The sequence below is a fragment of the Papio anubis genome, chromosome 10 (genome assembly GCF_008728515.1).
Source record: "Papio anubis isolate 15944 chromosome 10, Panubis1.0, whole genome shotgun sequence".
NCBI lineage: Eukaryota > Metazoa > Chordata > Mammalia > Primates > Cercopithecidae > Papio > Papio anubis.
In genome coordinates this window covers 56590726-56605750 of record NC_044985.1, presented here as the reverse complement: position 1 = coordinate 56605750, position 15025 = coordinate 56590726, and the positions used below count along the sequence as shown (strand labels likewise).

General features: G+C 43.5%; 1 protein-coding gene across 4 annotated transcripts in view; it reads right to left on the bottom strand.

The window, feature by feature from the left end:
* RAPGEF4 (Rap guanine nucleotide exchange factor 4) overlaps positions 1-15025 on the bottom strand; it is a 307950-nt gene that overhangs the window by 130892 nt on the left and 162033 nt on the right. For all 4 annotated transcript variants that reach the window (XM_003907614.3, XM_009182453.2, XM_003907616.5 and 1 more), the window contains one exon: positions 3650-3722. In XM_003907614.3, coding sequence (XP_003907663.1) covers positions 3650-3722 — 73 coding nt within the window. The remainder of the gene's footprint in view (positions 1-3649; positions 3723-15025) is intronic.

Sequence of the window (15025 nt, the reverse complement as noted above, 5' to 3'; positions counted from 1 at the left end):
ACAGAAGCATAGGTCATTTTTACATGTGGCTTGCACCTATCTTCAAACTAGTAGAGCAGTATGAGGTGGTTTGCAACAAAAAAAATACAGTAAATCCAAATTCTGAGTAAACAGGACATTTTGCTTTTATACAAGGGGCTACACAGGATTTACAGTATCAGCACTAAAAGAACTGAGTGCCGGCTGGACACAGTGGCTCACCCCTGTAGTCCCAGCACTTTGGGAGGCTGAAGCAGGTGGATCTCTTGAGCCCAGAAGCTCAGGAGCAGCCTGGCCAACATGGCGAAACCTGTCTCTACAAAAAATTCGCTAGGCATGGTGGTGCATGGCTGTAGCTACTTGGGAGTTCTAAAGTGGGAGGACCGCCTGAACAAGGGAGGTTAAGGCTATAGTGAGCAAAGATCATGCCATTGAACTCCAGCCTGGGTGACAGAGTGAGACCCTGACTCAAAAAAACAAAACAAAGACAAAAACGAAAAAACAAAAAAACCTGAGCGTTCATCCTAGTAGGCAGTAGTACAGAATGCAGGAGGGGTGAAGATGAAAGAGACTTTGGAAACATTCTCTAATTGAAGCTTTGATCCACACCTGGGACCGCGCAAGACATAAAAATGCAGTCAGGAAAGAGGCAGAGAAGAACTATTCTCTGAAATAGAGAGTATTAATAGGCTTGCTATCACTTCCCAGCTCTGTCAGAAAGAGGAAGGATGGCCTCAGGTCGGCACTCTGAAACTCATCCCAAATCATCCATTCATCCATCCACCCATCCATCATCCATCTGAAAGAACTAGGGTTGATTGTATGAGGTTATGGGATATAACAGAAGCTTACTTTCTAGCAGGTTCAATAAGATAAATACACAGTTGCACAAATCACCATATATGAATAACTGGAAATTAGAGTATCTGTAGAGAAATGACACTGAAAAGGTGATTTGAGGCCGCGCAGGAACTTGACAGTTGGGTTAAGACATTAATAGTCTTGGAATTTCATCTTCCATGGCAGGCAACGGACGATCACTGAAAGGTTTCAAGGAGCAGAGTGATATGATCAGGAGAAAGGAGGGAAGGAGACTGTCCAACATTAAAATTTGACGTTTAAGACATAAACACCAGATGGCATGGTCCTTGACTGAAGTCCAGTTTGAGCAATCAGCAATAAAGACATTCGGTTGGGAACATTTGAATATGGATTGGGTGGTGGAAAATCATGCCAGTTCTTAGGTGTAATTATGGTGTTCTGGTTATACATGAAAAAGTCCTTATTTTCAAAAATGCCTGGTGATGAATTTGGAGTGACATGTATATGTGATTGTGATTAGGAGAATATGGCAAAAATAATATTAAAATGCATATTAATTTACTACTAAGAAATATATTGAAGTACTAAAATATTGACATCAGTTAAACGAAGTGATGAAAATAAGGGTGTTAACTGTACCATTCTCTCTACTTCTGTATGTTTGAAATTCTTCATAATAAAAAGTAAAAAATGACTTGGGGAAATCAGGCCTAGGCTAGACCAAGGGGTCATCTCTGCCCTAAACTCCAAAGAGATGAGGCCCGAGGCCAAGTGGCTGCAGAGGGAACTGAAAGGAAGACTGTGAACACGCAAAGGAAGGGGCCAGGCCCGGGCAAACCTCTGGCCTCAGAGGGTGATGGCGAGAGAAAGGAGGAGTCCAAAATGGCTGAAGTTTGGAGCCCAGCACAAGAGGGGAACAATGGAGTTGTCAGAAACCCGCCTCTCCAGAGGAGGGACTGGTTTTTTCGGAATCAGAATCTGTTCCCTTATCAACACTTTGAGCTTGAGGGGCCAGCAGGACATCCAGGTAGAAAGAGAACCTGAGGTCACCTGGAAAGTTAGGCTGCCCCTGGAAGGATCAAACAGAGATGTTGGTTTGGGAAGTGTTTGTATCAGTTGCAGGAAAGGATGCCATGGAAGAGGGGAAAGTGAGTATGCAGAAGGAAAGAGAAAAGAAGCCATGGCTAAACTCTTCAGTAAGGGGAGAAGAAGAAGTACCTACGGAGGAGACCAAAATGTGAGTGGCCAGAGAGGGAGGAGGAAGCCAGGATAACACAGCGGCACCCTGGGAGCCAAGGCGGAATGGAGTCTGGACGTGGGCAACGGGAACCATTGGTTCTGGTTATTGGTTGGTCACTGGTAACTTTAGAGTGGTTTATTCAAGAAGTATGGGGCAAAAGCCAGACTTTGAGGAGTTGAAGAGTGACTGGAGGTGAGGAAATAATAGCCAGTGCCATTTGGGAGCTTTTTACATGCCTGGCACCCTTTGAAACACTTAACATATTTTGATTCACTTGATCTTCACAACAATCCTCTAAGGAAACTGAGGCACAAAGAGACTGAGTGCCTTGCCGGACATCAGCTAGGAGACAGCACTGCTGGGATTGCAACTCAGGTGCTTTAATTAGCCAGCCATCCCTGGCTCAGTCAGGAGAGAAAGAAAGCACGAACAAGAGAGGAAAGGAAGGACAAGCCTTTCCCTCCCACCCTCCTCCTCTGCAGGAAAGCAGAAGGCAAACGGGGAGACAGAGCAGAGGCTGCATAGAAATAGGGAAATGAGGGGAGGAGAAGGAAGATGCTCACTGGGGATCGCGGTCAAGCACAGAGAAAGATCTCTTGCAGTGAGTGACGAGTCAGTGAGGGAGGGTGGGAATTCTAGGATACAGGAAGAGGAACTGAAGGGTGACTGGCTGTGGCTCTGAAGATGCAGGGCCTACCTGCTACATCACTGGGTCTGCTGGCTGAAGCACTATAGCTCCAAAGACTCCAGGACCTGGAATCTTGTTATACGTATACACACAAGAGCTTCATAAGGAGACTCATAGATGCAATAGTAATGAGCGCTAACCATGTTTCCGACACGCATGAACAGATCACAAGACTCCGGGGACATATGGGTTTCTGTGAGTCTAGTGGGGACCCACAAAACAAGAAAACCACAGAGAAAAACTTCCTTTTTTCACTGACCAGCCAGAGACTGGTCTCTAATAAAAGGCCTGGATATTTTAAATTAAAAATATTTAATATGTACAACACACTGTTTTGATATACATATACCTAGTGAAATGATTACTACAGTTAAGCAAATTAACCTGTCACCTTCCATAGTCACTTTGTGTGTGGGGGGGGCGGGGGGGGGGCGGGTAAGGGCATCTAAAGTTCACAAAGGCTTGGGATTGGAAGTGGCCATGATTTAGAAGATTAAATATATGACTCACCCCACTTTTCTTCATCAATAGAGTAAAAAAAAAAAAAGCAAGAGGTGGGGCTCTCAGGTATCCAGAAGGGACTGAGACAAATACAGTTCGTGCATCCCTTCTTTAAAAGGGCACAGAAACAACACTGGATTTCACTATAAGATGAAGATATTTTGGGAAGGTATTCTATGCATGCTGAAGTTCCAGCTGGCACCAGAGCATACCGCTCTCTATCAGCTAAGACCGCAGAATAATACTATATTAACCATTTCTTTAAAAATATCTCCAGTGTGAGCTGGCAGGTTTGTTTATCCACAAAAGAGTCTGGAGACTTACTCTGACAAGCTGGTGTAGGACATATTTTTTGTCACATGAAAACACACACCACACGACAAATTTTTAGATACAAAATGTTCACATTTTCCACTTACTGTCATTGTTAGAGCCCGTTTCCATAACACCATAAGGAGGAGCCAGAAGTCCTGCCATATACTGTCGATATTTCTGAAAGACAAGATTGTAAACTCAACACACAGATATTTACTTGCTTTGAGCATTCATTTATTTACATGCTAAAAAGCAGAAATGCTGGGTGTCAGGAAGCATCTGAGCCTTGTATTTATAGAGCCATGAAACGTGTTCTCCGGGGTCTCTGGTCTGAAATAAAGATGTTGTGTTCTAAACAGGTCTTCCTGAATAAGACTGAATGTGCCTGGGGGCAGGGGTTCTATCTCCGACAGTTCATTTATATATTTGTGGCTGCCTGAATTGTGTGGGATATTTAACACCCCCTGCACCCCTCCCCAGCCCCACAAACACAAGCTCAGCTTTTTGTAGAGGGAAAAGGCACTTGAGCTTTATAGATGCATATACAAATAAATGTGCTGCCTACTTAATAGGTGAATGGCACTGAATCAGCTTCTTTCAAAGCCAAAAGAAATGCATCTTGAGGAAAATGTCTTTTTTGAAAGAAGCTGATGCGCTTCCATTTACCTACTTCCTTTTACATCGTACACCTGCCTGTTTATGTGACCTGCAAAGAACTTTTGGTATGTGTCAAATAAAATAGTTTAGCTTAATTTAGAACTATTTGGATTCCCCTGAATTGTATCTGCCTGACTTTTGGTCCAGGCTTGCTCTAAAACCTGGCACTTAGCATAAGGTATTAGCCCCAGGAGTCTGTGCTGTTTGGGAGGGATAAGGCTTGGTGAGAATAAAGCCATCTAGAGCATCCAACTAGAGAGGAGTGACATTTATAAAGAATGGAAAATGAATATTAGCCACCCTCTCTTCTCAGGTCATAAATACAGTCTCCTCCCCTTTCAGAATGGAAGCTGGGCAATTTTATTTATTGCATGGTGTCATGTATATTTATGGTTTATAATTGCGATGACACATACATGTTAAAGAGTATCAAAAGAATCAACACTTCATAGTGTGCTTGTGGGTTGCATGAACGTCAGCAGAAAAGACTTCATCTGTAGCAATGGGCAGCTGGCAGCACGCAGTATTGGGGCAACCATCTGGCCCATTTGGTAGATTTGAATGGCGTTTGTAATGTGACATTGATGCTTTCTCAAAAGAGCCTTCTTCTAGTCAAGATGTAACTAGCTTTTTAAAAATTCTTTTTTTCTTCTCATTCTGAGGCAACTATACCAACACCTGCATGCAACCATTAAAACCATGATTTCCTCAGCCTCTGAGCTAAGTGATCACTCAGACATACCCACAGGACCAATATATCACCCTGCACTCCTGATACTTCCTTTGATAATTTCCTAATTCTCATTCTCTTCTTTCTTATGACACCATCTACTCTTCTTCTTCATGAGAGAGCATTCATTAAGCAGCACATTTCTGGGCATCGTATTATTCTGGACTGTAAATAAAACAGGCCCAGAGAGAGCAGATGAGGACTGGTTATGTTGTAAGGTTTTGTGACCCCTGATTACCATTAGCAACTCCCTAAGAGGCTCCTAAAAGAAATATTTCCTGTTAAATTGAAGGGGCCATTTCACTTTGCTTAGAAGCATTGTCTTGGATGTGATAGGGGTTCTTTGTCTCAGGCACCTTAACGTCAGTCCCCATGAGCTCCCCGGAAGCACCTTCCTAATCCCTGAATGAATGAGACTTCACCTTCCTTCAAGCCCCATAGCACCTGGTCTGTTGCTGTCTTGTGGAGCACATCATCAGGGTCGCTGCTAGTAGGAACAGAAACTAGAGCAGCCCTGTGGGCAGGAGTGTGTGTGCTGGATTTCAGGACTTGTGCATATTGAGCATCTATTGTATACAGTGTCTCAGGATGGGCTTACAGCACAGAACAAGTCTCAGGATGGGCTTACAGCACAGAACAAGTAAACAAGGTCCTGTGTACCTGTGAAATGTCTATTTTCTTCAACACAGGGAACTATGTCTTGCACATAATACAAACTTAGTACTTATCTGTTGAATGTCTAAATTTTTCTAGAAAATTTCAACAGATACAGAAATAAAATATCACATGTTCCACATTCAACTTCAATAATTATTAACTCATGACCAATACTATTTCATCTACACATTTATCCACTTACCCCTTCTAGAGTTATTTTGAAGCAAATCTCAGATATCTTTTTTTTTTTTTTTTTTTTTTTTTTTTGAGACAGGGTCTCACTGTGTTGCCCAGGCTGGAGTGCAGTTGAACAATCTCGGCTCACTGCAACCTCTGCCTCCCTGGTTCAAGCAATTCTCCAGCCTCAGCCTCCAGAGTAGCTGGGACTGTACCACAGGCACATACCACCACACCTAGCTAATTTTTTTTTTTTTTTGATAAACAGGGTTTCATCATGTTGTCTAGGCTGGTGTCGAACTTCCGAGCTCAAAGCGATCCACCCGCCTCAGCCTCCCAAAGTGCTGGGATTACAAGCTTGAGCCACTATGCCCGGCCAGATATCATATCATTTAATTCATAATTATTTCAGCAGGAATTTCTAAAAGATAAAGACTCCTTTTTCCCCCAAATAAGACCACAATACCATTATCACAGCTAAAAAAATGTAATATATCCATAATATCCAGTTGATGGTCAAACTTTCTAACTGTTTCATTCATGTCATTGCTGAATTGAATTTTTAAAAATTCATTTAATAAGACAACATAGGTTCCAGCATAACAGCTTTTGGTAGAGTGAAGTTTACCAAATCAGGGTGGAAATATTTATACTTGTAAATTAAAAGTCATTCCTTAAAATTGATGGGGTACTCTTTAATAAACATTCACTAAAGTTGGGAGATTGATTCTTAAGTAGTAGCCTGCAGAATGCCCTATATGAATTAGGATAAAAACAGCTAACTAGAATAACACCTGTATCAGAAAGGGGGTTTCTAAATAATTTACATATTGCTTGATCTTTGGGCACCATTTCATCTTCCAAGCACAAATTTAAAAAGCAGTTCATAAGAGAAAATACCATATGAAAAGATGCAGAACCTCACTCATAACAGAATGGCACATAAAAACTACAGTGCAATATAATTTTTTACCTGTCAGAATTGGCAAAGTTCCAAAAAGTTTGCTAATACACTATTGATGAGAATGAAGCAAACAGCTTACCTCATATATTGCTTATGGGAGTGTAAAATTATACAACCTCAGTGGCAGGCAATTTGGAAATATCTATGTAATTCTTTTTCTTTTCTTTTCTTTCTTTCCTTTTTCTTTCTTCTCTTTCTCTCTCTCTCTTTCCTTCTCTTTTCTTTCTTTATCTTTTCCTCTCTTCTTCCATTTTCAGTGGCCAGTGACTATATCTATCAAATTTTAAAATGCATATTTCTGGCAGGGCATGGTGGCTTAGGCCTGTAATCCCAGTTACTTGGGAGGCTGAGGTAGGAGAATCACTTGAACCCAGGAGGCGGAAGTTGCAGTGAGCCGAGATCGTGCCACTGCACTCCAGCCTGGGCAACTGAGTGAAACTGTCCCCCCACCCAAAAAATGCATATTTCCTTTGACTGAGCTAGGAACCTCCCTCAGAGGGCAGATGTAGAGTCTCCTGAAACACCTGAATACATATGCAAACACATGTGCTTGTATGTAATAGTAAACCAAACAACAACAAAACAGGAAATTATCCAAATGTCCATTAGTAGAGGACACTGGGTTACTTTCTGAGATGATGATGGGTTATGTCTTGATAAACAGATGCTGTTGGAATAGTATGCAGCCATGACAAAGAATGAAGCAGCACTACTTATATACAGATATGGAATGATCTACTGCTTTTAAATTTAAAAAGCGAACTACAGCATGGTGTATATACCACTTTGTGGGAATAAAAGATGTTTGTGTGTGAATATACATAAAGATCTGTAAATGTGTAGACTATCTACAAGAAAGTAGTAGCAAGGATTGTCTCTGGAAAAGAGATCTGAGTGGCTGAGGGTCAAGAAGGAGAGAGACTTAGTTTTCACTATTCATTCTTTAGAACTTTTGACTTTTATTCCATGGGACTCCAGACTGGTTAATGTTCTTCTCTATTTTACATGTATTATTAAACTCTCAAATAGATTTCAAAAGAAATGGAAGAAATGATTCTACCAGTAAGACATCAAGCAAACAAACAAAACAGAAAACCATACAAACAATCGAAACAAAAAAAAAGTTTAAAGGAAGGAGTTAGAGAAAATAGGAACTTACATATGAGTGCTCTTGTCAACTCTCCCAGCTGACTCCAGCCTTGGAGTCATTCCAACCCAGGAGCCAACATATGACTGAAGAAGCATCCAGATAATTCTAGCTCCCAGCCAGCCAAGTCACCTCCAGCCACTCAAGTCACTTTTGTCTTTCAAGTATTCCCAGACGAGGCTCCAGGTATAATGGAGCAAAGACAAGTTATTCCCCACAGCATCCTATTCAAATTCCTGACCCATAGAAATCTGTGAGCTTAATAAGGTGATGGTTGGCACATGCTGTTAAGTTTGGCATGGTTTGTTACACAGCAATAGATAAATGAAGCAGAATTTGATACCTGAAAGTGAGGTGGTGGTACAACAAAACCTAAGATGTGTGGCATGAATTTTTTAAGGAAGCCTGATGGGGCTGGTGGAGATTTGATGACAGTTTAAAGAAGAGTGAGGGCCAGGCACGGTGGCTCACGCCTGTAATTCCAGAACTTTGGGAGGCTGAGGCAGGTGGATCACCTGAGGTCAGGAGTTCGAGACCAGCCTGGCCAACATGGTGAAACCCCATCTCTATTAACAATACAAAAAAGAGCCAGGCGTGGTGGTAAGCGCCTGTAATTCAAGCTACTTGAGAGGCTGAGGCAGGAGAATTGCTTGAACCTGGGAGGCGGAGGTAGAAGTGAGCTGAGATCGTGCCACTGCACTCCATCCTGGGCAACAGACAGAAACTCCATCTCAAAAAAAAAAAAAAAAAAAGTGAGGGTGATATTAATGGAAGATAGAAGACACTCACCCTTGTTTTGCAGTGGTGGAAAGTTGAGCAAAACTGATGCCGGTAGTAATGTGGAAAATGAAAAGTGTCCCCGAGGAACTGATGGATCTAGCTAAAGAGGCTTCTAGGCAAAACACCCGTGGCAGCTGCTTTCTCTTGGCTGTATATTTTAAGGTGCATACACAGATGAGCTAACAAAGGAGTCATTTAGTTTGCAATCAGAATTTAGAGTAAATATAAATTAGGGTCTAGGACTTGTAGAGTTCAAAAATAAAGCTATGTCTAATGTCTCTCAATAAAAGATTTTCAAAGTTAGAAAGAGCCTCATGACAAAGATCAAACATGGGGCATTGGCAGGAAAACAAAGCCTCAGAGTAAGGAGGCCAATGGTGCAACTGTAAAACCCTGCTTTAAGACTTCAGAAAGATTTAAGGTGGTGCTTCACAGATTGTTTTAGATATGCAAAAGACTTTTTAAAGAATCTTAAGGATGCTATATCACAGTAACCACGAAAAGGTTCAAAGTAGAAAAATGTTTATGCAAAGATGCACATGGGTATGGTTTTGTCCAATGAAATCGATGATAAATTGATACATAAGAAACTCATTAAGATTTTCAACAAATTACACTATCCTTGACTGTAATAAACAGAGACAATAACTAATAAAAAGAATCCTTTGGACCCTTCAAGTTATATGAGCAGGAAGCAGGATGAGAACTACCCAGCTACAACACAGACTACATTTTATGAAAGAAGAACATGACTCAGAAGGTAGAACTAAAAACCCAGAAGGCAGAACCAGATTGGGTGTGGTGGCCCACACCTGTAATCCTAGCACTTTGGGAGGCAGAGGTGGGAGGACTGCTTGAGGCCAGGAGTTCGAGACCAGCCTGGGCAACATAATCAGACCTTATCTCTACAACAAATTAAAATATTAGCCAGGCCTGGTGGCGTGTACCTGTAATCCTGGCTACTGGGGAGGCTGAGGTGGGAGGATCACATGGGTCCAGGAGTTCCAGGCTACAATGAGCAGTGATCACTGCACTCCACCCTGAGCGACAGAGCAAAATGCTGTCTCTTAAAAAAAAAAAATAGAAAGAAAGAAAAGGCTGAGCACAGTGGTTCATGTCTGTAATCCCAACATTTTGGGAGGCCGAGGCAGGCAGATCACTTGAGGTCAGGATTTTGAGACCTGCCTGGCCAACATTGTGAAACTTCATCTCTACTAAAAATACAGAAATTAGCTGGGTGTGGTGGTGCACGCCTATAATTCCAGCTACTCAGGAGGCTGAGGCAGGAGAATCCCTTGAACCTGGGAGGTGGAGGTTGCAGTGAGCTGAGATTGCACCACTGTACTCCAGACTAGGTGACAGAGTGAGACTCTGTCTCCAAAAAAAAACAAAAAAGGCAGAAAAGCCAGGAGCCACAGAAAACAACTCCTAGAAAGTGAATTGGACCTTAATCAAGGACCTGCCATTTGCCCAGCTGGACTTCAGAATTGCTACGGACTGGTGACTTATGTGCCACACATTCCAACCTTCCCCCCTTGTTAAGTGAGAGTGTCTGCTGCAGTTTCCCTATCTCCTATACCCATTGTTTGCTGGGTGTGGGGGACACATAACTTGTCCCTTTCATTCATAGGTCTCAGATCGAGAAGAAGCATCGTCAGGGAACCGTACCTAAGAAACGGCATTCAAGGTGCCTCATCCACATCTAGATCTGATTTAGCTGACGGGCTCCTGGACTTTGAGTTGATGCCATAACAGGAAAATCTCTGGGAGTCTCAAGAAAGGACAGAGTGCATTTTGGATGTGGCAGGGGTTGTGAACTGTCATGGCCAGACAGTGGACTGAGGCAGTCTACCTTTTCTAAAGATGAATATAACACGATCTCTCATCCCACACGCTTTCCTGAAAGGTGATGCTCTCTTTCCTGCATCAGTAGGGACCATCTAGTTCCCCTCCTTTCGAACTTGGGCTGACCTGTGTGATTCTGTTGTAACCAATAGGATGCAGCGGATGTGATGCTGTGTGACTTCCCAGGCTAGGTCAGAAGAAACCTTGCAGCTTCTCCTTGGTCTCCAGGAACACTTGGTCTAGAAATTCTCTCCTGGGGTGCTGCCTCTTAGAAGCCATCTGCCATGCTGTGAGAAGCTAAGCTGCATGGAGAGACCACACAGAAGTGCTCTGCTCCACAGTTCCACTGAGGCCAGCCTCTGAAGCCTCCAAATGATTCCAGCTTCCAGCTGCTCAGATCAACTCCAGCCATTCAAGTCTTTCCAGCTGAGGCCAAGACAGTGTGGGGCAGGGACAAGCCATCCCTTTATGCCCTTTTCAGATTCCTCAGGGAATCCACACATGTAATAGAAAGGTGGTTGCTTCATGACACTACATTTGGTGTGTTTGGTTAGACAACAATAGATAAAAGGAATAGTAGAGATTAAACATACGCAATTGGAAGATCTGGCTTCTACAATGAATAAGCAGGGCTGGAAGGTCACCTTGGAAATTAATGAGCCACATTCAACAGGGAAGCTGTAGAGTTTATGGTCCTCAAAGTGGTGTGCAGACACTATTTGAGGATCGGGGCATAAGGATTCTAGGTTTTCAAGGTGACAACTGCTAAACCAGATGGCACCATGTCTATGTGGCCTGAAATAGATGAGGGCCAATGGTAGAATTTTGGGAGCCCAAGCCTCAAGCGCTCTTGGCTGAGCAAACACTGAGGCCGTGGGATCACCCACTGTGTCTGTCTGGCCAGGGGACGGACTGATGGGGCTGGCCTGCAGCCAAATCACAGAGTACGCCTGGCACCTGGCAGCAAGGGTCATCCCACAGTGGCATGAGCAGACAGTCCTCTCTCTTAAATGACCCCATGCAGAGGTGGGGTAATTCCCTTCTGCTGTAAAATCCTCCTGAGGTAGAGGGATTTGGGGAGTTGCATACTGGGCAGTCTTCTAGTAGGCTTTATTGGTGTTTAGCTGATGAATTGAAAAAAAATAAAAGAGAGATCACCATATCAGTAATGCTAGATTGTGGAGCAGTTCATATCTTTATAGAAGTTTAATAGTCACTTCAAGTTCTCTGAAAATCAAAATGAAACTTAAGGGGATTGCCAAGGCTGTGTTTAATAAGGCCTGCATATATAAGTCAGCACAGGTCAGCTTAAACCTGGGGCCAGCAGTGGTTCAGAGGTGACCCACCAGGTCTTTATGTGGCCCCCACATGCCCTCCACACTCTGACTGCGGAGGTGTGTGGTGGCCTGGCTGAGCTCTTGGACAATGTCCTCTCTGGGGCCCTGGTGCACTCCCCCCTGTAAACCCTTTCCCTGGATCCCAACACACTCTTAACACCTTAACAACATCAATGACCTCACTCAGTCGTTTTTCAAATTGCCATATGCACTTGGGAAAGAGCTATGTCTTTGGCTCAAGTCCTACAATGATAGAGAGTTAGCAGAGATAAATCAATAGTCAGGAGAAGAACAGAGTAGAACACTGAATCAGTGCTTTGAGGTGGAGAAGGGAATGGTGAGCTCTAGTGTTACTCCGAAACTCTTGCACAGTGACCTTGAGAATGCATGCCTCAAGCAACACTTGGGAGGGCTCAGGCTTTTGTTACAGAGCATCCTGCTCATGTCCAGAGAAGCTTCTACAAGGCCCTTTTGGGAGATGGGGCAGCTTGTGCAGCAGGTCACCAGTCTGGATTGAGTTCTGTCTCTGAGGCCCAGGGCACCAGTCTCACTCCTGACACTAAGGCCACCCTGCCATGGTGCTAATACATGTGGGAGGCCCCTATCAGACAGACTCATGCACACTCTCTTTCCCAACCCTCCAGGACCCCTCCAGGACCTCTGAGGGCAGATAGGAAATCAGTTCTTCAAATGACAAGAAAACCTCAAGGACTTTCAAGGGTCTTAGAAGCACTTGGCCGGCTTGGCTCCTTACTGCTAATCAGTTGGGTCATTACAGACAAGTCCCTTAAGCTCTCTGGCTTCAGTCTCCCCATCAGTAAAATAAGTGTTTTGAAGCAGATCCATTCTGCAGAATCTGGGGTCCCTGGAGTACCCTCAGCCCAGGGCACACCACACAAACATGGCCTTCAGCCTCAGTGGTCACTAGAGTGTCTTCACTTTTTGTTTCATAAATTAAAGTTCCAAGAATAGTTTCATTTGAAAAATAACTTTGGCTCCTAAAAAATAAAAGTTTACAAACCACAAGATTAAATCATCTCTAAACTTCCAGCCAGACAGATGTCACTCAAAGATCTCCATGAAGAATCAACAAAGACCAATTTAGGATTTGTCTATGAAGTGTTAGGGACTCTACCCTCTGTTAAGATGACTTCTATGGTTGAGGGTTGGCCAAGTGACAGTTTGCACCTTAACGGAAAGGTTTATCAACAAAACGGGTACTAAGAATTTAACTGTGATGCATCAGAGTGCAGTACTGACCTTCGCAACTGAGGTGTGCAGACACCCGGTGTGGGATCCAGCAGAGCAGAAAGGGATGTGAGAAGAATAAACAGGAGCTCTTCCGGGAGCTCAAATTTTTTTCTATGTCAAGTAGTTTAAAGGATTATTTTTATACTTTTATATTATGGAGTAGAAAGCTAAATTTGCATAAATTTTAAAGATTAAAGCATGAGACTTCAAAGAAATTCTGATCTGGCTGCTGGCTACTTGTAGCTACAAAGGGTATAGACCCTAGGCATTAGGTATTGATTTCCTCTGCATTTGGGAGCTTCAGTGAAAAAGCCAAGAACCTCTGATGTTACAGAAAGTGTGCAGACATTTAAATCACACAAGACTAGGGTCTTAATTCCGATTCCACCACATGCTACCTGTGTGAACATGGGTCAGTTACTTACCTCAGTCTCCTGGGTAAGGAAACTGGGATAACAGCACCATCTTTCACGACCATTGTGAGGATAAGAAATAAAATCTATAACAGTTCCCTGCACATATCAGGCACTTAGTAAATGGTTCTGGATAGTAATAATAATAATGGTAGTTGTAACAATAAACCAAGGGTTAAGTGAACCCCAGTATATTTGATGAAATTTTCCAACCAGATAGTCTCCAGCTTTGAGAAAGAACATTTTCTACATTACAGCTTCACATCACTGAGGCTGTTGATATGCACACAATGACCCACAACACACCTACTGATCGTCTGCCAAATGGAGCTGTGGGAAAACAAGAATTTAAACAATAGACTTTCTTAAATAATTTTATAATGTACCACCTATTTTTCACCCACATGGTAAAATTGTCCAAGGAGAAAGCAACGAGCTCCAAAGTGATGGAGAAAGGAAGAGCACAAGAGAGAAAGCCCAGAAACAACCTAACAAACATAAGCAAAGCCTTTCTGCCCTCTGAGCTGTTTGTTACTAAGAGAATCCTTTAAAAAAATTCACCTGCCAATTACAATTGGCCAGTTTTTAGAGCAAAGTAAGTGCCTGTGGCTCAGAATAGAAGGAAGAGGGAAGGCAGTAAGAAGGGACGGGAAGGGAGAGAAGTCCTCAGGTCAGTGAGGCCAGATGCCTGTCCCCAGATTGAGTTGCAAATATATTAGAATACTGACTAATACAGTATTAGTATACAGACTACATTAATATTTTCTAAAATGAAACAAAAGATGATAGTCTTAGAAAGGTTGAAACCTGGTCCATCTCACAGCCAATTAATTGTCTCCATCAAGGCCACTGAGGAATTCTAGCTGGAAGGCTGGCAGAGCAACCACCAGACTGGGGAAGGGGTGGTGGGGGTAAACCCAGCTCTGCTGCACAAGCCTTGAGCCCTGGCCTGGGGCTGCTCCTGCCTGGGGCAGGGGACCCCTTTTTATAAAGTGCACAAAGTCTCCATATGGCCTAGAGGTAGCCCAGGAGCTGGCATACAAAACTTGGGTGGCATCTCCTGAAGGAGGAGACATCACAGAGACATGTCACTTTCTCAGACTCAGTTTATAAAGCAAGACGCAGAGAAGAAAGGAAGGCTGGCAGCTTGAACCAAGCTGAGCCATCTGACAAGAGAAGACAGGGTGCTGGCAGGCAGGACTCCCTACCGTGGAGGTCAGGGCCTTCCTGGCACTCCGTGAGGCCTTTTCTGGGTCTTCTCCAAGCTGCTGCCCACTACCAAGGAGAAGCCTCCATCAGGGAGGCCAGAGTGGCACGCGACTACTGGCACCCAGCAGCTACCACATTCCCAACCGATGCTGCCTGAGCTTTGGGCACACCCCTTCCCACAACTGTCCCCTTGCTTTCCCCCTCCTCCTGGGCAATCATCAGGCTATAGCGAAAGCATCAGAAGCTCCCTGGGGATATGTCTGAAACCCCTTGGCTGGGATAATCAGCACCAGAAAAGCATTAAAAACAGGAA